The sequence below is a fragment of the Lissotriton vulgaris genome, chromosome 12 (assembly GCF_964263255.1).
Source record: "Lissotriton vulgaris chromosome 12, aLisVul1.2, whole genome shotgun sequence".
Lineage (NCBI taxonomy): Eukaryota > Metazoa > Chordata > Amphibia > Caudata > Salamandridae > Lissotriton > Lissotriton vulgaris.
In genome coordinates, this window is record NC_141700.1 from 139467387 (window position 1) to 139491827 (window position 24441).

At 46.7% G+C, this 24441-nt stretch overlaps 1 protein-coding gene across 1 annotated transcript in view; it reads right to left on the reverse strand.

The window, feature by feature from the left end:
- Positions 1-586: 586 nt before the first annotated feature.
- MRPS21 (mitochondrial ribosomal protein S21) overlaps positions 587-24441 on the reverse strand; it is a 159465-nt gene continuing 135610 nt past the window's right edge. The window contains exon 3 of the mRNA XM_086946401.1: positions 587-876. Within this exon, the coding sequence (XP_086802527.1) occupies positions 696-876 (181 nt within the window). The 3' untranslated portion in view covers positions 587-695. The remainder of the gene's footprint in view (positions 877-24441) is intronic.

Consider the following 24441-nt stretch of genomic DNA (forward strand, 5'->3'; position numbering starts at 1 on the left):
TCATGGTGGCTAAGGCAAGGCAACAAGCACGTTGGTCCTTTAGAGTCTTTTTGTTGCGGAACGCAAGACATGACAAGCAGTATTCCTCTCGGTGGTCGGGAGACAAACGGACTGCATATTTCATGAAGGTCAGACCTCAGGTACTTGGCGTGGTAAGTAGGACAGAATCAAAATGGAGTACTTTGCATCATGGGGGCATTCTCAACCCTGTGAGAGTCGAGGGGTATGTAACTGACCCTGAGTCAACTGGAACAGGACGACTGAAAACTGATGAGAAGCAGAATGGTTTTATGGAAACTGATGGGATGAATCCAAGGGCCTGGCGAGAACACCAAACGGCATTGAACCGGAACTCACAATGACACCTCTGAACCTGAAGCGGTGAAAAAACTATTTTTATTTTAATTAATTGCTTGAGTTAACAATTTTAAAAATAGTTTTAAAAGCTTTAATACATACAATGGTGATTAATGTATTCATATACGTTTTTTTACTGAACTATAGAAGCCAAAAAACAAAAGCATTCTGAACTTGCAAAACACATTTTCTGGTGTTCTTATGAATAATGGAAACCGACGAAATACTATGCATTTGCAAAATTAAATTTAATAGGAATTTTCCAAGAAAGTTCTCTTTTTAAAGGTGATGCAGCATTTTTACAAGTCTTTGGATCTCTTTAAAAGGTGCTAACTCATTTAGCATCCCAGCCACGGATCTGGACGGTTCTTTTGCATCAAAAATGCTACTTTTCTTGCCATTTCCATATTGTAAATTCGGCGGCAGTTCTCATAGTTCTCTCTCCGTCGCTTGATGCATGGCTTTTCGTAGTAGCGGCGGCGCTTGGCGTCATCTATGATGCCATCCACAGTCAGAATTCTACAGGAGGAACAATAACACACATGCCATAGTTAGCTTAGGCAACACATGAAAAGAAAACTTTTCAAAGTCAAACCAAGCTGCTCAGATCAAAGACTGCAGGCCAATAGCAGACCCAGCAGAAGCACTTACATCTCTAGATGTGGCAGCACGTTGGATTATTTCAAACCCTTGAAGCATACTGGTAAGAAAACATTTATAAAGCATGTCGTAACGCATCGGAAGGCAGTCTGACTTTTCTTATAAAATTCATTCTGCAGCGTGGTCTGTGGCCATGTTGGAAAGGTAAAGTAAAAATGAACAATTAAGCAAGCAGCTGCCAGACAAATAAAAGTAAATAAAGAGGGACAAGACTAGGGTAGTGGAGAGCAATAGACCAGATAGATAAAACACAGGGAACCTCGGGTAAAAAAAAACAAACAAAAAAAATGTAAACTCCGAAGCGATGTAGATGAGTAAAGGAGGGTGAGAAAGCAAAAAGAGAGCAGGGAGTGGGGATGGTAGGGGAAAGAAGATGACGTGGGAGAGCAATAAAAGAAGATATGCACTCTCATGGGGTTAAAGAATCATAAATAGGAGTCTCTTAAGTCAGCAGTGGAAGGATACAACTTTTCCAATCAGAATGAATATAAGAAATCCACTCCAGGGGCAAGACAAGCATAGGAATTTCGAGGAAAACCATTGAATACGGAGCATCGACCTGAGATAGACAAGAAACCCATCCAATCATGAGAGGACCGGAGATAGACAAAAAAAGCCATCCAATCATGAGAGGACCGGATATAGACAAGAAAGCCATCCAATCATGAGAGGACCGGATATAAGCAAGAAAGTCATCCAATCACGAGGGCTGGCCCAATGTCCACTCTGCGAGTTGTAATATAAACAAAATGACGCCTGCATGAAAAACATAAAAAGCACTGGCAAACCCAATAGGTCTCGCATTTGAGACTTACTGATGTTGCCAATTTCTTGCAGCCGCACTGCAGAGCACCCTTGATGTTGTGCAGCACAGATAAAGAGTAATAAAAAAAGAAGCCTTTGACCCACACACTTACAAAACATTGTTGATGCATTTTATTTCTTTTTACTTATTGACTCAAGTTGCATTAGTAACTAAAAATAAAATGAAACATACATCTTTTTAGGTCGAGGACTGCGTCGCACTGCGTAGCAGTGTGGGCTGAGCTCCGAGATTTTATGTTTCTTAGTTAGGGGGCTTGAACCCGCCCCTCTTCTCCATTGGCTGGCCTCGTAAATGCTGGTCAGCCATTGGAGGAGAGGGGCATCACTCCCTTTAAGCCCCGTCTTTTTCGGATTTGGGGGCGTGTTTTGCGTTCTCACCGTGACGTCATCCGTAACTCAACAAAAAATACGCCCCCGATTCCGAAAATATCGGAGCTTTGCGGCAGCCATTTCTGCCCTACCGCGCATGCAAGGTGGGCTTTGGAACTGAGGAACCGGGTTGTAGTCTAACTTTTTCTGTCATACTTTCTGTCACAGTCTTGGTTCCTCATATCCCTACAAACATGATAGTTGCTGGGATTACACTACTCAGTTCTTTCATTTGATCAACTTTGGAGCTCTTTCTTGGAAGCCCCAGCCCCCTCCTCGCTGGTCGCGGTCAGACCCACTTCCTGTTCTCCAACCTTCACACACCAGTTATTTTTTTCCCACTCGCAACTTGCAAGGATGGGTTCCGAGCTCGGAGCAGCCAGGCTTGAACCGCTGCTTGGAATCTGATGCGGGCACTGATAACTTTAATTTAAAGGCCTGGGAAATGCAGACCGGGGCTGGTCCCGGCTGATGAGTCTGCGAGAAGCCTGTGAGAGGAGCACGAGCCGACTGTGGGAGCGGAATATCAGGCGGGCCTCTGCCCTCGTCATGGAGCAGGCGCGAGCACAACACCTGGGCTAGGCTCTCGGACCCCTGGGCCTCTCCACAGGCGCCCATAGGGTTACCTGCACCCTACATCATCCTGTACACATGGGCGCATTGGCACAGCTAGGCTAGTCTGTGCATCTGTAGTGCCTGAGCCCTGGTACTCTCCATGATGGTGTGATGGATGAGGGAATGAGAGACGCATTTTAGGTTTGCCTACAATTGCAAAAGATCTCTTGTGGAGTATCCCGAAAACTTACAATGGCCTAAGAGCCCGTCCCTTCGATGGCTTTTTGCAAATTCTTATTTCCTTACTTCTTATTTAATGGCTTTCATCACTCATCTTTTTATTTTCCATCCACTTGAGAATATGGGGGAGCCCTGTAAATCCCCGCTTTAGCAACTACAGCGGTGATAGAGTTGTTTAAGAGCCTCTGTTCTCAGAAGCTCCTCAGACAAAAGCTCCCAGCGTGGGGCTCTAGGGCTGTGTAATTATACAAATATGGTGAAGGAGACAGAGGAAGAGAAGAAAATGGGGGGGGGGGGGGGGGGGGACGACAATATATTTAATTTTTAATTTTTTCAGTGTTTATTATAGCACAAACTCGGCCAGAAGGTATTGGAGTGCTTTACATGAGCACCAATTACATTTTACAAGGACACATACATTTCTGTAGGCACAGGGAGATTAAGTGTTTTGCTCGGATGCTGAGACTTGAAGTCAGCCGGTATGGCCCTTATGCCACACACTCTCTTCTCTGGAAGAGCAAGTGAGACAAGGAAGAAATAGACATGGGTAGGCAGAAAAGGTAATATAGGAAGGCTGAAAGCAAGGAAGGGTGAAAAAAAAGAAAAGTGATAGAACATAAGGGTGTAAGAAGGGAAAGAAGGGTCAACGAAAGGAAAGACAGGTGAAGGACATTCAAGTGAAAAAAAGGAAAGAAGGGTAAAAGAACGGACAGAAAGGCGAAAGTGGAGAAGTGGCTATTAGTGCTGGATGGGAGGGTGAAAGGATAGTTAGATATCTGCTTGGATGGAAGAGTCAAGAAAGCTCTTCTATCGAGGGTCAGGCTCACTTGCTTTGCCTACTTGGTACCATCAGAGGTTTGGATCAAAGTGGGGGTTATTTTAATTTGCTGGCAACTCCCTTGCTTGAGAATAACCTCTTTAACATGGTTTTGATTGGTTTACCTGTATCCGTCCACTGCTCTTTTAGTGAATTAAATTTGTCTTTTTTCATTAAGCACTTCACAATAGAACATGTTTTTCAGCTCCCTCCTGTGTGTGTGGCTCTGTCTGTGTGTGCGTGGCTCTGTCTGTGTGTGCGTGGCTGTCTGTGTGTGCGTGTGTGGCTCTGTATGTGTGCGTGGCTCTGTCTGTGTGTGTGTGCGCGGCTCTGTGTGTGTGTGTGTGTGGCTCTGTGTCCGCGAATACGCTCTACTGCGCACCTATTGCCATTGTAAATGACAATACCATTTATTTATGTTTTAAAAAAAAAAAAATTACGTTCATGAGCAATGCCAATAGCTCTACCTTTAATATTGCCGAGACCATTGCATTGTAAATGCTTGTTTTAAAAAGCGGGTTGGTGGGGAGCAGAAAAAACGGGGTAGAAGCAACACAGGGGAGGGCAGATGTGGGCACGCAGAAGAAACACAGGGCGAGTGCGAGGGGCGCAGAAGAAACATGGGGAGTGCGGGCTGGGTGCAGTAACAACAGGGGAGATGGAAAAAGAAACATGGCAGTTCTCATAGTTCTCTCTCCGTCGCTTGATGCATGGCTTTTCGTAGTAGCGGCGGCGCTTGGCGTCATCTATGATGCCATCCACAGTCAGAATTCTACAGGAGGAACAATAACACACATGCCATAGTTAGCTTAGGCAACACATGAAAAGAAAACTTTTCAAAGTCAAACCAAGCTGCTCAGATCAAAGACTGCAGGCCAATAGCAGACCCAGCAGAAGCACTTACATCTCTAGATGTGGCAGCACGTTGGATTATTTCAAACCCTTGAAGCATACTGGTAAGAAAACATTTATAAAGCATGTCGTAACGCATCGGAAGGCAGTCTGACTTTTCTTATAAAATTCATTCTGCAGCGTGGTCTGTGGCCATGTTGGAAAGGTAAAGTAAAAATGAACAATTAAGCAAGCAGCTGCCAGACAAATAAAAGTAAATAAAGAGGGACAAGACTAGGGTAGTGGAGAGCAATAGACCAGATAGATAAAACACAGGGAACCTCGGGTAAAAAAAAACAAACAAAAAAAATGTAAACTCCGAAGCGATGTAGATGAGTAAAGGAGGGTGAGAAAGCAAAAAGAGAGCAGGGAGTGGGGATGGTAGGGGAAAGAAGATGACGTGGGAGAGCAATAAAAGAAGATATGCACTCTCATGGGGTTGAAGAATCATAAATAGGAGTCTCTTAAGTCAGCAGTGGAAGGATACAACTTTTCCAATCAGAATGAATATAAGAAATCCACTCCAGGGGCAAGACAAGCATAGGAATTTCGAGGAAAACCATTGAATACGGAGCATCGACCTGAGATAGACAAGAAACCCATCCAATCATGAGAGGACCGGAGATAGACAAAAAAAGCCATCCAATCATGAGAGGACCGGATATAGACAAGAAAGCCATCCAATCATGAGAGGACCGGATATAAGCAAGAAAGTCATCCAATCACGAGGGCTGGCCCAATGTCCACTCTGCGAGTTGTAATATAAACAAAATGACGCCTGCATGAAAAACATAAAAAGCACTGGCAAACCCAATAGGTCTCGCATTTGAGACTTACTGATGTTGCCAATTTCTTGCAGCCGCACTGCAGAGCACCCTTGATGTTGTGCAGCACAGATAAAGAGTAATAAAAAAAGAAGCCTTTGACCCACACACTTACAAAACATTGTTGATGCATTTTATTTCTTTTTACTTATTGACTCAAGTTGCATTAGTAACTAAAAATAAAATGAAACATACATCTTTTTAGGTCGAGGACTGCGTCGCACTGCGTAGCAGTGTGGGCTGAGCTCCGAGATTTTATGTTTCTTAGTTAGGGGGCTTGAACCCGCCCCTCTTCTCCATTGGCTGGCCTCGTAAATGCTGGTCAGCCATTGGAGGAGAGGGGCATCACTCCCTTTAAGCCCCGTCTTTTTCGGATTTGGGGGCGTGTTTTGCGTTCTCACCGTGACGTCATCCGTAACTCAACAAAAAATACGCCCCCGATTCCGAAAATATCGGAGCTTTGCGGCAGCCATTTCTGCCCTACCGCGCATGCAAGGTGGGCTTTGGAACTGAGGAACCGGGTTGTAGTCTAACTTTTTCTGTCATACTTTCTGTCACAGTCTTGGTTCCTCATATCCCTACAAACATGATAGTTGCTGGGATTACACTACTCAGTTCTTTCATTTGATCAACTTTGGAGCTCTTTCTTGGAAGCCCCAGCCCCCTCCTCGCTGGTCGCGGTCAGACCCACTTCCTGTTCTCCAACCTTCACACACCAGTTATTTTTTTCCCACTCGCAACTTGCAAGGATGGGTTCCGAGCTCGGAGCAGCCAGGCTTGAACCGCTGCTTGGAATCTGATGCGGGCACTGATAACTTTAATTTAAAGGCCTGGGAAATGCAGACCGGGGCTGGTCCCGGCTGATGAGTCTGCGAGAAGCCTGTGAGAGGAGCACGAGCCGACTGTGGGAGCGGAATATCAGGCGGGCCTCTGCCCTCGTCATGGAGCAGGCGCGAGCACAACACCTGGGCTAGGCTCTCGGACCCCTGGGCCTCTCCACAGGCGCCCATAGGGTTACCTGCACCCTACATCATCCTGTACACATGGGCGCATTGGCACAGCTAGGCTAGTCTGTGCATCTGTAGTGCCTGAGCCCTGGTACTCTCCATGATGGTGTGATGGATGAGGGAATGAGAGACGCATTTTAGGTTTGCCTACAATTGCAAAAGATCTCTTGTGGAGTATCCCGAAAACTTACAATGGCCTAAGAGCCCGTCCCTTCGATGGCTTTTTGCAAATTCTTATTTCCTTACTTCTTATTTAATGGCTTTCATCACTCATCTTTTTATTTTCCATCCACTTGAGAATATGGGGGAGCCCTGTAAATCCCCGCTTTAGCAACTACAGCGGTGATAGAGTTGTTTAAGAGCCTCTGTTCTCAGAAGCTCCTCAGACAAAAGCTCCCAGCGTGGGGCTCTAGGGCTGTGTAATTATACAAATATGGTGAAGGAGACAGAGGAAGAGAAGAAAATGGGGGGGGGGGGGGGGGGGGGCGACAATATATTTAATTTTTAATTTTTTCAGTGTTTATTATAGCACAAACTCGGCCAGAAGGTATTGGAGTGCTTTACATGAGCACCAATTACATTTTACAAGGACACATACATTTCTGTAGGCACAGGGAGATTAAGTGTTTTGCTCGGATGCTGAGACTTGAAGTCAGCCGGTATGGCCCTTATGCCACACACTCTCTTCTCTGGAAGAGCAAGTGAGACAAGGAAGAAATAGACATGGGTAGGCAGAAAAGGTAATATAGGAAGGCTGAAAGCAAGGAAGGGTGAAAAAAAAGAAAAGTGATAGAACATAAGGGTGTAAGAAGGGAAAGAAGGGTCAACGAAAGGAAAGACAGGTGAAGGACATTCAAGTGAAAAAAAGGAAAGAAGGGTAAAAGAACGGACAGAAAGGCGAAAGTGGAGAAGTGGCTATTAGTGCTGGATGGGAGGGTGAAAGGATAGTTAGATATCTGCTTGGATGGAAGAGTCAAGAAAGCTCTTCTATCGAGGGTCAGGCTCACTTGCTTTGCCTACTTGGTACCATCAGAGGTTTGGATCAAAGTGGGGGTTATTTTAATTTGCTGGCAACTCCCTTGCTTGAGAATAACCTCTTTAACATGGTTTTGATTGGTTTACCTGTATCCGTCCACTGCTCTTTTAGTGAATTAAATTTGTCTTTTTTCATTAAGCACTTCACAATAGAACATGTTTTTCAGCTCCCTCCTGTGTGTGTGGCTCTGTCTGTGTGTGCGTGGCTCTGTCTGTGTGTGCGTGGCTGTCTGTGTGTGCGTGTGTGGCTCTGTATGTGTGCGTGGCTCTGTCTGTGTGTGTGTGCGCGGCTCTGTGTGTGTGTGTGTGTGGCTCTGTGTCCGCGAATACGCTCTACTGCGCACCTATTGCCATTGTAAATGACAATACCATTTATTTATGTTTTTAAAAAAAAAAAATTACGTTCATGAGCAATGCCAATAGCTCTACCTTTAATATTGCCGAGACCATTGCATTGTAAATGCTTGTTTTAAAAAGCGGGTTGGTGGGGAGCAGAAAAAACGGGGTAGAAGCAACACAGGGGAGGGCAGATGTGGGCACGCAGAAGAAACACAGGTCGAGTGCGAGGGGCGCAGAAGAAACATGGGGAGTGCGGGCTGGGTGCAGTAACAACAGGGGAGATGGAAAAAGAAACATGGTGAGAACCACAAGGGCAAGCACAACATGGAGGGGGCAGGGAAAAGCAGACGTATGACAGAGCAACACGGAGTGCAGGGGAAGAGAAGTAAATGAAGGAGACAAGTACTCTCAAGGAGTGCATGCCTTAAAAGAAAAAATAAGTTCTTGAAAAGCAAGTAAGTGGAAGCTGCGAAGGCAAACATTCACAAGAGATGTAAAGAGGCAATGCTCCAGGGCAGGAGTAAACACAGCATTGAAAAGGTGGGACATGAGTAAGAAGCAGGCAAATGAGAATGACAAGGAAAGCCAGCCAATGCTAAGCAATGGGTGGGGTCCAAGCCCCTGAATATCCCTGATCAGTCACCATGTCTCACAACAGACAGCGCATGCGCTGTCTAGTAGTAGTCGACCACACTGAATAGTGCTACTTTACAAGCCTCTCTAATGGCACGTCCCCTGTAATGCTCAACGTGCTAGAAAACCTACGTGATAATTAACTCGTTACTGGTAAATCTTAAAGACAATTCACTACAGGCATCAACCTGTACACACTACTGGAACATCTATTTTTAGCAGATACATTTAAAGCGCCACCAGAAAGCAAACGTGCCGACCAAGTAAATACTTTTACTCAAAGCACCCTGGGATCAGCTTTACTAAATGCAGGGCAGATTATCTGTCGCACGAGGCGGGCCGGGTGCACGTGCTGCACAGCTCAAGGTTGCCTCTTTAGTTATGCAAAGCGCAGCACAGAAAATGGAAAGAAATTACCAGGGCATCCTAAACATTTTGGGTCAAGGGATAGCAGAAAAGGGGCGTGGTCACGAGAGGCGGAGTCATGAAGAGCAGATTATGTCAGTTGATTTAAACATTTTGGTTTTAAAACTCTGCCACAAATACATTGACAGCCAGTACAAATAGGATAGGAAATCTGATCTGGCTATTTAATTGGTCACAAACGGGCTGCATTTTAAATGGGTTAAGGAACCTTCTGCAGAGTACTTTGTCTACCGAACAATTTCCAGGGTATAATAACATCAAGAATACTCTGGTGCTTTATGCACCTCCTGGAGAAATCTGTGCAGTCCAGTTACAGCTCCAATTCACCAGAAAATAGACCAGCAGGTTAAGGCGCCTGTTGCCAAGCACAATGTGTAACATGCAGGTCTCAAGTTTGTATTTTATGTGCAGAGGTTAGAGGGTCACTGCTTTCACTGCAGATATCACTGGCTTACCTGCAGTTCACAAGTTATAATATAATATAGCTCAGTGAGTTATGAACCAGCGTCATGGAGCTGCATGCAAACTGAGAGGCATACGTGTGGGTGTTTTTTTGGGGAGTTTTATATAGTGCGAACTCGACCTGAAGGTATCTGAGCGATTCACATGAGCACCAGTTGCATTACAGACAGACACATTAATTTATATTAGGCACGAGGAGATTAGGTTATTTGCCCAGAATCACAGGATGATGAGCGTCCCTGTCAAAACTCAAACCCAGTTCCCCAGCTTCGAGGTCGACCGCTCTAGCCGTTAGGCTACATCCTCTCTGGTGTTTTATGGCTTCAACCTATTGTTGTTAAAAAAAGGTTCCTTTTGGTGGTAAGAAAGACTTATTAGTCAGTGCTACAGAAATGGCTATGTGTGAGAATCCTCCATCGCGTTGCTTTTCGGACACAAAGCACACATAACGTGGGCAACCTGACTGCTTCTGTGTCGGCACATTACACTGGGACAGATCCAGTTTCATAATAGCTTTCGGTTCCCACTCACAGTTCCAATGCTAGTTATGTTAGACGTATTTATGAATCAATGAGTAAATTGGGGGTACGGACACAGCGCATCAGTATAATACGCATGCACCGCAGAGGTAAGTAGTCTAGGCCTAAAACTTTTAACCCGCTACACAAGTAGTATTAAAATGGACAATAGTAACATCTTTTATTTACAGCGCTTAGAAACAGCAGAATCAAATTATTATGTACTACATAAAACATGTTTATTGTTACTCTGAAAACAACTGTGACCCCTCACAATCAGTGTGCCTCAAAGGGACCCTCTAGCAACACCCGAAGACTTTTACAGATAAACACCAGATCTACTGATGTATCCCAATGTAAGATGGTAGTAAAAGTCATGGGGCATATTCACTAAGGGAAAAGAAGGAGGAAAACACATTTGAGTTCCAGAATGAGTACTTTACCGCCGGGTTCCTCAGAGTTTTTCATATTTACAAACCTACCCTGGGTTTTATTTTCACTCTGTGTGGCATAAAGCATGTATGTCTATTTACAAACGTATGCTTCCTAAACTGGTATGTGCACATGCCATGCATGATTAGAATACAGCCTTATATGGTAAGGAAAATCTGCGGTTTTGATTGGTGGTGCTGTTAAACAAGTCCTTCTATCTCTGCAGAAAGGATATCAAAGACAGGAATTTACTGTCATAGCCTGGGGGCAGACATATTCGTCCAGTCCATGGTGGTCACAATGTCAAAGTGACTCGGCATCTAGAGATATCCATCTTGAGCCCAACTGCATGGGACCGGTAGTCTGCAGGGAAACGTAAACACATGCTAAGGTAAAAAGTTTGATATTACATCAGACTGAAATAATTCAAAGGCACAAGTGTAGTGCTCCCACTCCTAAACGACGATGTAGTAACATGTCTACTCCTATGCAATTCCTTTGAAAGCAGTTAAAGATAAAAACGGAGAAATTGTCAAAAGAAATACCTAATTTGTGGTTCCTTCTGAATTTTTTTTAATGACTAAGGTAATAATTGCAGATTGTAAAGCGGGTGTGGGGGGCAATTCAAACTATTTGGAAATGGTTATGTCTCGCCAAGCATCATTGCGCTGTCTCTTCAAGACATGCTGTGTTCAGGACCTGGCTTGGCAGTTCGGTATTGGCTGTTCCCATGAAGCACAGGGTCAAGACTGATTTGCATATGGCTGGGTCTAAACCGGGGTGGCATTGTGAGCAAAAGAACGATGGATTTAACCCAGATCTGTTGACTGGGGGTGAATGTTTTGATTTGTTCTGCATTCCGTCCATCATTTGTGTGTCTTTTGTGTTCAGGATATAGGCATAAAGCTCCACACCCTGTCCGCCCATCTTTTTAATTGGCTCCGGCCCAGTCCTTAGTAAATGGTGACTTTTCATTGGTCAATAGGCTTAGTAGTCCCTCCTTAGTATCGCCTTGTCCTTTCGTGTAACCTCCCACGGGGACACCCCCTGTTACAAGTGTTGTTACTCCCTGAGTTTTAATTACAGCCCCAGAGCACTATTTTCTTAAAAGGGCTCCAGGCAGGAAATATGTTTTGTCCTAAGCAAGGCTGGCAGTGGGTACTTTACTTACTAGCACATCTCACATTTATATGAAACCCTCTATGAAATTCCCTTTATCAGCTTCACAAGGACTACAACTTAATCCAGAATTAATATAATAATTCTTTTGTCACATTTCAAAGTTACTAATTATATATAAGGGCAAAGCTATTTGAATGTACTTGTGGTCCTGCCTTGCATGCAATGCATTATGGGTAGTGTGGCTTTACCATATCTTCAGCAGGGTGCAGTATCATTTGAGACCAAAAGAGTTCTCATGGGATCTCTTTTGGCTAGATATGATCCTGTGCCCTTGTAACATAGCTAGGTAAAAGCAATGACATTTAGAATGCCAATAACTCCAATTTTGCATGGTGCAGTACTATATGTGGCCAAAAGAGTTCCAATGCTTTTTTTTTATACCATTGGCAATAGTGCTATGCAAATATAATAATTCTATTGCAAATAAAAAAAGAAAAGTAAAAAACATTGTTCTTCTCAACGCCAACAGCTCTAACTTTAACAAATGCAAGACCTATTGCATTGTAAATGCTTGTTTTAATTTTGCTAGGTTTGACAAGACATTGACTCTGGGAGGGTAGAAAGGCCAGACTGGCCGTAGCGTGCATCAGAGTTTTTTCCCGGGAGGCTGGAAGGGTGGGGACGGGTTTTCAGCAAGGGCTACTAGTTTTGTTACTGAGGGGCGGTTCTGCAGCAGCACTTCAATATCGGCCCCGGTAACAAAAGCAGCATTGCACATTTGCCCCCTGCACCCTTCCCGCCTTTGCCCCCGAACCCACGGGGCTAGTCTGCCAAAATTGCAAAGGCTGCTTTAGGTTCCCAGTCCGGCCGTGTAGGGCAGCCCTTTGAATGCATTCTCCGTTCTGGACCAACACATATACTTTTGCAAACTTTTTTAGCACCAGCTATGATACCTCTTTATCTCTCTCTAAAAAAAAGTTCATTTGCCATAGCTCTCATTCTCTCATGAAGAGATATACCATAAAACAAATGAATGCTCAAAAATGTTCTAGGCTTCGAGAATTAACTTTGTGTGCCACATATTACCAAAAAAGGTCAAACACACATATCCTGAAGAGATGCAGAACTATACAAAAAAAGTTATTTGACATGACGGGTCCAATTACTACTATAGCTGCATTAATCTGGCACACGACCTCACCAGAGCAGAGGGGTCTGGTTCATTTACAACAGCATGGCCCAGCCATCGGCCTTTGATTCCACACTTTGCTGTTCCCAGCTACTTTGCTTAGAGCTCTGAATTTTTTTTAGAATAAAATCATCAAAATTCCAAACACTCCTTCAGCTAACCCAGACAAATTTACCCTGCCAGAGAAATCCTCTCCAAGTTTCTCTTCCTTTTCCCTAGTCTCAGGGGTTACAACGCTCTTTGAAATTATATTAATATCTTTGGGCTCACTGCTAGATTCCTGTCCTTTGAAGGCTGTTAAAATCATGGCCTCCTCCATTTCCCGGGTTCACAAGAAACTGCAATATTTATTTAACTTCTGGAAAGGTTCCATCTAATTGGGAAAAAAGTGTCCATTCCTGTGCTAAAAAAGACGTCCACATCTGATTCTAGAGTGAAGCTCAACTACAAGCTAATTTCTCAACTCCCGTTCCCACGAAAAAAGACTTGAAAGTCTTGTTAATTCTTAGTTCTCAGAGTAGACAGGAATCGCCAAAGTCTCTTTCAATTTGTATTCTACTCTTCGTTTAGCGTAGAAACAGTACTAGTTTCCACTGCCAACAACTTGCGGAAGACACTAGACAAACAAGGGAAAGTGACACAGGTCCTCTGCACCTGTCAGCAGCATTCTGTATGCTCTGCCTGCATGCTTCTGAAATCACCTCACTGCCACTTGTGTAAAAGATGCTGAACTTAACTGGCTGTCATACTTCGCTGAAGTATTATCACACAAAAGTGAGGGCCTGAGGCGGTTTAGAGACCCACAGGGGACGACTGCCCTTAACTAGAAGCAACACATCACCTCTTCACAGGTAACATCACTACCAGTGGAGACCCCTCAGAGTGGCGATACACTCCAACCATTGGTTTAGCATATCACTTATTCATGGTTGATCAATTGCTGCAAAGCACACATACCAACCCACACATCACTTTGGTCCTGATGAAAGCCATCACACTTTTAAGGATGGTATGAGGTTGAAACATGTCGACCGCCACTTCTCTACGATAAGTGGAACTCCCTCCTGTTTTTAGCTTTAACCTACTGATGCCCCAATAAAGATTCTGGGCGTACCGTATAGTAAGTTTTATCTCACACACACGGGGGGGTTGCAGCCAGCATTGAGACCAGGTTTGCAGTGCGAGGAGGATACCCTATGATGAAGCCTGCCACTTACGGGTTGGTGAGGGAAACCGTCCTGTAAAATGCACTCTAGTATTCCATTTAGACCCAGGGGCCTTGGTGTGTTCTGATACTTCGTGGAAGGCCAATCTCAAACAGTCTCCATAGGCTCTCTTCACTCCAACTTAAAATACATCCCCCACAGAGGTCGACCTTAAGTTCAAACTTGTTTAACAACTTAGCAAAACCTCTGGCTGCTTTGATTCAATCCCATGGCCTAAGTTTCAATTAGTAAGCAGATAACACCCAAATTATACCTTGGTTGGATGGGACATTGAACAACTTAAATCTAATTTCAAAGAATGTGTGTGTGCTGCAGGCAATTGGATGGACACAAGTTCTTTTAAAGTTTAAACTAAATACGGATAAGAACGAACTAGGGGTCTTTGGGAATCAGTCTACCTGGACTCTCATTTGGTGGCATTCAGAGCTCAACCCACACACTGCCCTTGGAAGCTCAATTCAAAAACTGGGCATCTTTTTGGACAGCCCCTCAAATCAGGACCTTTTTCTTCATGCTAAATATCATCCAGAAAATTATCCACCTCATCCGTACCACTCAGAGGAAATAAGTTGTCGATCGCTTTCCTCTGACCATTGTAATTCACTTGATCTCAGTTGAACCAAAATATTTTAAAGATAGACTTCAAGGCATACAAAATTCAGTTGCTCGGACTAAAAAATATTGTCTGGACAGAATTATGAAAATAATCTGTATGCTATCCCTGATGTCTCCTCACTGGTTATCGATTCATAAAAGATGCTTATTCAACATGTGCTGTCTCACGTCCTGCGCTTGTTATCTACGCAACAACTTTCTGCGCTACGCCCCCATCAAATTCCTGCATTCTTCATAAATGTAATGTAATGTAATTATCCATTTGTAAAGCGCCGCTATCACTCCGAGGAGCATCATGGCAAAGGGAAATGAACAACGAAACCTGGTTGGCTGCTGATGGTTTTGATAGGGACCTCAGATCGGAGTTTTGCAGAGAGAATCAGATGTGCTGAAAATCCAGGTTTTCAGAGCTTTCCTGAACTGGGACTCGGAAGTAAACTGGCGAAGCTGTGGAGGGAGTTTGTTCCATGCATTTGAGCCCAGCACTATGAGTGACTTTCCTCCCTTCGTTGCCAGTCCAAAAGCCAGTATTTTTAGCAGATTGGCCTTTGATGATCTTAAGCTTTGGGAAGGAACGTATTGTTTAAAACATGTGTGAAGGTATTGAGAGCCCGAGGAGTGGAAGGCCCTAAAGGTGATGAGGAGGACCTTGAAAAGAATGCGTTTGTGGATTGGCAGCCAATGAAGTGTGTTTAGAGCCGCTGATGCAGATGATTTTCTAGGCCACCTCAGTAATAGTCGTGCTGCAGCATGCTGGAGCATTTGCAGCCTGTGCAGGACTGACTTATTGGTACCTGCATGAAGGCTATCACAGCAGTCTAGCCTCGATGTAATAAGGGCTACGGCCACTGTTTGCCTTGCTGAAAGGGGGATCAGATCAAAGAATCTCTTAAAGTTTTAATAATATGGAAGCAAGTTCTAGCAACTGCCAACAACTGCTGTTTAAATGACAAAGTAGTATCAAATTTGATTCCCAAATTCCTAACCACATTTACTGTATTTGGAGGAGGGGTGGTATTTGCTGGCCACCAACATTTGGGTGAGAAAAGGTGGTCTTGGCCTAGAGGTAGAATTTCAGTTTCTCAGAATTGCACTTAAGATGGTTTGTATTCATCCAACTGAAAGTAGCAGTGAGACATTTGCAGAGATTATCTTCTGCTTGTGTGGTGTTGTTCTCTGATACCAGGATTAGCTGCGTAGCATCCGCATAAGAGATAGTATCAATATTGAAGGACAATATCAGCTTAATCAATGGAGCCATATAGGCATTAAAGAGAGTCAGACTGAGGCTAGATCCTTGTGGTACCCCTGAGAGATTATATTGGTCTCGAAACGACACAAGGCGACACTTAACTTTGTACGACATAGCACGGCTGGCTACTCGATTAATGTGCCAATTTAATAACCCAGCCTTGCAGTAGTGTAAGATTAATAGGAAACTAGCCTCTTTATGGTCCTGACAAATTGCCAATAGACCTTTTAGGGGCTGATGATGCAAGAAACATGTTGACCAAAAAACTAAATTGTATTTATGCTCAATATGATCATTCTCTCTGATACAAGCTACACTGTTTTTAATTAGGTTAGCGAGCTGTGTTAATAAAATGTATTTAATAAGATTCTCCCTAAACCTATTTGGAAATTTTACTCACCACACCACTCACTTCAGCTCACACACCCTCACTCACTAAACGGCTTTATCAAAAGAACTCCATCAAAGAGACCCTTGGCGGGGCCCGTCAGGCATTGCAGCGCTGGCCTGACGAGGAGCATGCCCAAATGAAGAAGCATGACATCTCTCGGGGTGTATGAGGGCTCTTCCTTCATTTGGGCGTTATTCCAGAGACCTGACTACCACTAATATCGTTAGGAACTGCAAACCCATGCATTTGAACTCTATACATAGGTGGCACCTATTATCTCCACGGACAACTCCACCAGGGTAGGTCATCTACCCATGTCTTGGCACACCCACATGGCATCCTTTAAGCTAGGAATGGCGGCTGTTACGTATATGGCTGCTTTGTATGGAATAAACTTCCAACTGAGGTTCGTAAGTGCCAGGAAACAGATTATTTAAAAAACATTGTCTAAACCCTGCTTTTCTAGGAAGTGGCAGTGGACAGCCTGGTTTTATCCTTATGTGAGCCCTCTGCTCTGGGATACTCCAGTGGGAGGGACATTGGCGTTCTATAAAACACCCCTAACATAACATAACATACACACAGAATCTAAAGAGGGAAAATACTGGATGCTCATCGAGGAAGAAATATTCCTTCACCAACAAAAATGTATTTATTGAGTAGAGGCCAAGGATTTAATAGGAGTCCATAGTCAACCCAAATCAAATCAAATCTTTATTTTGGATTCTAGAAAAAAATCCATATAAGAACATTGCCAGAATACAAATCACAAAAATACATCAAAACTAAAAACGCACATAGCTCAAGAAGCATATATTACCCGTAAAATCAATACATTACTGTGTATGATCGTAAAAAGGTCAAAAACATTTGCATACCAGATTTTAAAAAATGCATAAATTGTGCACATTTTAAAAGCTACTTACTGTGGAACACACCACCGAGTGGATAACATGCGTTAAAAGAAAAGTGCAGGTCTGTGCTGGTAAAACCATTCTGTTATAAAATTAGTACTACATATTTACGTCTAGGAGACACTTAAGGGCCTATTATACTGTCGCTCGGAGTTTCCTTCGACTGACACTGTGGCGGAAACTGGACCGACTGACCTCCGGTCTGCGGTCCCGACCACCTAATGCACAAGTTACTACTTGTGTAACGATATATCTGTAAGAGACATTAGTTAGTGATAGATTCCTTACCTTAGAATATCCCCAGGCGTCAGACAGGATCCGGAAAGTTTTGCGTAGCAGTACCCTTGCGCGTTGGTAGGCGTCGTCTGCGGCTCTGCGTCCGTCGTCGGCGCCGTGGGCGCCGTGATGACGTCGTCGGAGTACTTAGACGCCGCCTCCGCGTGCTGACGTCAGTTCTTAGCCACAGCTTTTCCGCGCCAGAAGCGCAGAGCCATGACAAAAGCCGACACTGGTGACAAGAAACTAGGGCCCTGAAAAGGGAAAACCTTAACCCTAGATATCGGTTCGCAGAACGGGGAGGATGGGTGGGTCGGTAAGGAATCTATCACTAACTAATGTCTCTTACAGATATATCGTTACACAAGTAGTAACTTGTGCATCTGAAAGAGACACGTTAGTGATAGATTCCTTACCTTAGAATAGATACCCCAGCAATACCATCCCCGTGGTGGTGGGTCTGCGAACCAATATTTACACCAGAAAGTCCTGGAGAACGGAGCGGCCAAAGTAGCCGTCTCTCCGGACTGGACTATCCAGGCAGTAGTGCCTAGCAAACGTGTGCAACGAGGCCCACGTAGCTGCCTGGCAAATGTCCTGCAAGGGCACACCTCGGCCCAAGGCAGTTGTAGTGGCCGTGGCTCGAGTGGAATGAGCCCGCAGCCCAACAGGTGGTTCCATCTTAGCCAAGGAGTAACACGCCTGAATGCACATGATAATCCATCGGGAGATGGTTCTCTTGTGCACGCTTTCCCTTTCTTAGCGCCCGCGTACCCAACAAAGAGTTGATCATCCACCCGGAACTGGGGTGTGCGATCCAGATAGAACGAGAGCGCACGTTTTGGGTCCAGACGGTGGAGCCTCTCCTCCTCTCTCAAGGGGTGCGGAGGCGGAAAGAAGGTAGGCAATGTGATGGACTGCCCAATGTGGAAGGCCGTGACCACCTTTGGCAAGAAGGAGGGCCTAGTCCTCAAAACAACCTTGTCCGGATGGACTGAAAGGAAAGGAGGCTTACAAGAGAGGGCCTGGAGCTCACTCACTCTCCTGGCAGAGGTGATGGCTACCAGGAAGGCAGTCTTCAAAGAAAGAAGACGAAGTGGACAGTTGTGAAGTGGCTCAAAGGGAGCGCACATCAGAAATGTTAGAACCAGGTTCAAGTCCCACTGAGGCATCACGAAGGGAACAGGAGGAAAGGTATGAGTGATGCCCTTCAGGAATAGATTTACGATAGGGGACTTGATCAAAGAAGGTTGGTCAGGCAGCCTCAGAAAGGCTGAAAGAGCCGAAAGATAGCCCTTGATAGTGCCCAGAGCAGAGCCCTGCTGGGCAAGAGAAAGAAGGAAGAGAAGAACCTCAGAGAGAGGGGCATTGAGGGGATCCACAGCCTTTGCTGTGCACCATGCCACAAATCTGTTCCACCTGCAGGCGTATACCGACTTTGTGGAGGGACGCCTGGCTGCCAGAATGATGTTGCAAACTTCAGGAGGCAAGTCAAATGGCCTCAACTGCCGCCGCTCAATCTCCACGCATGGAGGTGGAGACTGGGCAGGTTCGGGTGGAGGACCGTCCCCTGCTGCTGCGACAGAAGGTCCTCCTGAAGAGGCAGACGAACCGGGGGATCGACTGACATACTGAGTAGCTCGGGATACCAGTACCTTCGTGCCCAGTCCGGAGCCACAAGGATGACTTGTGCCCGGTCGCGCTTGATCTTCTTCAGCACTCTGGGCAGAAGAGGTATAGGCGGAAAGGCGTACAACAGACCGCAGCTCCACTCGCGACGAAAAGCGTCTCCGAGCGAGTGCCGCCTTGGAAATTCCAACGCGCAGAACTGACACTCTGGCAGCACTTCCGCCACCGTTTCCCACAGAGAGTGGGTGTAACAGCCCAAGAGGCATGCGGTGTTGGAAGACCGCAGTCCCAAGCTAAGGGACGAGAAGACCTTTTTGCCATAGGCCTCGTACCTCTTGGATTCCCGATCGGGAGGAGCCGTCGGGAAGGCGGTCTGGGAGTTAGAGGCCTGGATAACCAGACTCTCAGGGGTGGGGTGGCTGGACAGGAAACATGGGTCGCCCGGGGCCGGGCGGTGGCGTCTGGCCACGTTCCTATCTACAGGCGAACCTGTAGCGGGCCTGGACCAAGTGCCCAAAAGAACGTCCGTCAAGGCCTCATTAAACGGCAGCAGAGGCTCCATGGAGCATGACTGCGGCTTAAGGACCTCAGTGAGGAGGTTAGTCCTCACGGCCGCGACGGGGAGCTCAAGGCCCAAGGCCTTAGCAGCCCTCATCAACACCACACTATATGTAGCGCCCTCCTCCAAAGCCACGGTCGGAGGAGAGACAAATCCAGTGTCTGGAGAGGTGTCCAGGCCACTGGCCTCCCCAAGGTCTCCTGTCCAGTCCATGTTAGACTGACATTCCCTTGTCAGAGGGTCCTCAGACCCCTCCCAATTCTCCTCGTCCCCCATCTCCTGAGAGTCAGGGTCATAAGCAAATGAGGTGGGTTCATAGAATTGAAATTCTCCGCACGGCGTCGAGAGCGGCGTCGGTAGACGTTGACCCGACGTCGGAACCCAGTGAGAGGAGGTATCGGGGCCGGCGCCGCCCGAGGACGACGCCAGAGGGGACACCATACGGACCGACCCCGGGGGGGTCGTAAGGTCCACCAGGGACTGTCCATCGCCCGACGAGGGTCCAACGGCACCCTGCGGCGCCGGGCCCGAAGGCACCGACGACGCCGGGGCAGCTGCATCCTGCGGCGCCGGGCCCGAGGGCACCGGCGGTGTCGGGATCGTGGAGCCCTGCGGCGCCGGGCCCGAAGGCGCCGGCGGCGTCGAGGCCAAAGCACCCGACGGCGTCGGGGTCGTAGCCCCCGACCCGCTAGGGCCCCCAGACGGGTTCACTGGGCCCGAAGGCGCCGTGGAATCCGTCGGAGGAGAAAGGGACCTCATGGCCACGAGGAAACGCTCTATCTCCTCCGGCATCGCGTTCAGCCCAGGGACCGGGGGGTATGGGGCCGAACGCGGCGCCCGCGACTCCCGAGGAGCCGCGTGGGCGGTGTCACCCGAACCCCCGGCCGCATCGCGCGAGCGTCGGGGGGAGTCGGAAGAGCGATGATGTCTCTTCGACTTCTTATGCTTCTTACCTGACGACTTGGACCCGGAGGAGTGGCGCCGACTCCCGGAGCTGTGACGGCTCCGTCCCCGCGACCTGTCCCTCAACCTTCCTTGGGACCGGGACCGGGACCTCACTCGGCGCGGGGCCGACTGGCGGATTTCGAGTCGCCTGCGGGACCGCTCCCGCCTGGCCTTCCTCGAAAGGGCCCGACAGTCGGAGCAGGCCTCGTCGTCATGGTCGACGCCCAAACACATCAGGCACAGGCGGTGGGGATCCATGACCGACATGGTACGGTCGCACTCGTCGCAATGCTTGAATCCGGGCATCCCTAACGGCACCGTCGGAGTCGTAAAGACTTCGAAATGGATCAAAAGAGATCACAAAAGTTTAGTCAAAAAGTGACTAGGGAACTGCTCTTTCCAGATCTGCGCTGGCTGGCGTGGAAAAAAGAAGAAGCGGAGGCGGCGTCTAAGTACTCCGACGACGTCATCACGGCGCCCACGACGCCGACGACGGACGCGGAGCCGCAGACGACACCTACCGACGCGCAAGGGTACTGCTACGCAAAACTTTCCGGATCCAGTCTGACGCCTGGGGATATTCTAAGGTAAGGAATCTATCACTAACGTGTCTCTTTCAGGTTACGATGCTACCATACACGGTGCGGTCGCATTCTCCTATTTCTCTATGGGAGCTTGTGTTCCGGGCGTAAACCAATAGTAACACAAGCTCTCATAGAGAAATGGGAGATTGGGTTAATCCCTGCACACCGTAACAAGGAGCAGGGACTAACAGGGGGGCACTCTAGGTGCCCCCTCGGCTCCCAACCAAAGGCCGCAAGGTAAAGTAGGCTCTGCTAGGGCCCCCCAACACGCTTTTTGACAGGCTTTCCAGGTCGGAAAGCCCAGCAGGGAAAGCTTGCCGGAAACTGTGCATTATATTAGGGCTCCCGGTTTTATGATATTTATTTTTTGGCCATTTCAGTCTGTATTTATCCATATTTATTTTTTGGGCCATTTCATCAGTATTTATCCATATTTATTTTGTGTTTGCTTATAAATAAAGTTGTAAAACTGTACATTTCTATATATATTTAACTGACAGACGCGCACTCATACTTTGATGTCTGTCGTGTCTTAGCTATTTAAGCTGCCAAATATAAAATTTTTAATTTAAAAACATTTGTATAGCGCGCTTTTACCACGCGGTTTCATGGTGCTTTTCAGATTGCGAGGGGACGGCAGGAGCAGGGAGAGTTAAACTGCGAAAGCTCGAGAGAAGAGTAGGGTTTTAAGGTTTTTTCGAAACACTGTGTACGAAGGTGTCATGCGGAGTTCTGTGGGGAGGGAGTTCCAGAACACGGGAGCGAGAACCGAAAATTTTGTTCCGCCCGCCTTTTTCTTTTTAAATCGAGGGATGGTCAAGAGGGCCATGTGGGCGGAGCAGAGTTCTCTACCCGGGGTGTAAGACTTAATGGCAGAGCAAATAAACTCCGGAGCGGAGTAATACATACACTGGTAGATATTAGCACTATACCATAAATATGTTAACATATTCCGTTACTTAAAGACATTTCATCCTGTTTTTTAATTTCCCATGCTGTCCAACTGCTTTGCTGCTGGCTTATGATTCATGAAAGAAAGCACAGAGAGTCACTTACAAGAAGCACAATTTTATGTATTTATGCACTTTTAAAAATAAATGCAGACATAAAACATATTGTTTTCGGACTGTATTTATCTGTAAAAATCCGGACAACGGTAGCCTGAATTATAATCCAGACAATGTAAAATGCCATCCATATGGATTACAGGCTGGTTCCGACTGGCCGACGGGCTCCTTGAGCATGTCGGAAGCCAACTGGAATGACCGGCTGGTTTCAATTCTGACCAGATGTATTGTAATCAGCTGATCGGAATTGAAACTGACGATGTTGGTCGTTTCGAAGGCTTTACGACCGACATCGTAATTGGCAAATTTTATCTTTTTAGGTCTCGCCTGTCGATGCGCATGCGCATCGAGCAAGGCGAGAGTATTGCGACTTATCTACTCTTTATCCACACTGCAAGGAATCGTGGCGATTCCTTGCAGTGCCCGTGACTTTTAAGCTCAATGCGCATGCGCATTGAGCTTAAAAGCGCGTGCACGTCCGTCTTTGTTTACCCGCTCCGCCCCCTCCCCTTCCCGCCGTGTCGCATTTCTCCTCCCCCTCCCCTCTCTTCCCTCCGGCTTGTTTGTTTATTTGACCCGCTCCGCCCCCTCCCCTTCCCGCCGTGTCGCATTTCTCCTCCCCCCTCCCCTCTCTTCCCTCCGTTTTGTTAAAGTCCGTCGCTATGCTACTTGCCCTATCCAAATGGCTCTGAAGTGCCAGACAGCGGAACAACTTGAATTAGTCACTGACAAAGTCGATAGGTCGCTACCATGTTCCTTCAAAGAAGTTTTTGCGTGCTTTGCATGTACGTGTGATTCACAAGAGAAATAGGGGCTCGGCGGTGCCTAGTTTGCACAAGTCTGCCTCCCGCTGTGGGTCGGCCCGATGAGAAGAGCTGCGCTGATGATTGGCAAAGTGTCCCCTCTACATTGTTAGTTGAGCCGGAGCTGTTGCGACTCAAGGTAGGAATCTGTGTGCAGCGAACTCTTATGTTTTACTACTTCGGACTGCTGATGCTTATTCTTGGGAATGTCGCACGGCGCATGCAATCTCCATAAGGTTTGGTGCTTTGAAAACTGGTGCCGAATTCCACTTTCATTCTCAGTTGCACTAAAATAGCCTTGCAGATGATGGTCACTTTTCATCTCAAACGTTTTAATGTCCTTCTATGGTTATACATATGTCTGAAAGCTCTGTTGAACTGCCAGTGCCCTTTTGCTTTTATTCTATAATTGCAATGCTTTTTAATTAACACGCCAATAAAGATGTGACACATGAAATTGTTTATGAAAAACAGCCACAGAGCACACGCTAAAAGCTGAGGCAGGCTAGGTTCAAAGTGTTTCCCCAGCAGGGCTTTAAGTGAGATGAAAACACAGGGGTGGTGGTCTCACAGAGGGCCATGGCCAAAGTAATTAAGTGCGTTGCTTAAACACACCTAAGCTAAAAATCTGTGCTTAGCATAGTGTTCCGCCCGACATGTATTTTGCAGCAATTATGGCTTGTTTTTTTTACTTGCCATTGTTTTTTAATGCGGTATTAGATCTCTCAGATTTGGGTTAGGTTGCTTCTTTTACGAGGCACGCGTCCTGCATCCAGTGGTGGTGGCTTCTCTGTTGCACTTCTTGGATGACATCACTGTCTGGCGCCGCTCACTTATTTCCTGGAAATAGAAACGTACTTTCTGCGGAGAGGCAGGACGTGCCCCTGTAAACGGCGATCCAGCATTTCTATCAGATGTGCAACGTAAAACCTGACCAAGGCGAATGGAGGCTCTTTTGGGGGAAATTAGGGCAGAAAGATTTCATTTTTCCAGACTTTTATTTTTCAAGTTCGCCTGACTTCACATTCCTGGATTGCAGTCGCCGAAACAAAGCGGCCAGCTCTTCTTCCCTGAAGCGAATCCTTCTGGCGCTCAACACTGCCGCTGACGTGCTTTCAAAGGGGCGTTTAAGAATGACCCGACAGGGAGCTTGCTCGGATCGTTCCTTTGTTCCCCAATACGGAAGATGGGATGCAGCGACCCTCAACCCCTCACTCACCCTCAACCCCTCACCCTCAACCCCTCATCCTCAACCCCTCACCCTCACCCTCACTCACCCTCACCCTCACTCACCCTCACTCACCCTCAACCCCTCACCCTCACTCACCCTCACCCTCACTCACCCTCAACACCTCACCCTCACTCACCCTCACCCTCACTCACCCTCAACACCTCACCCTCACTCACCCTCAACCCCTCACCCCCTCACTCACCCTCAACCCCTCACCCTCACTCACCCTCAACCCCTCACCCTCACTC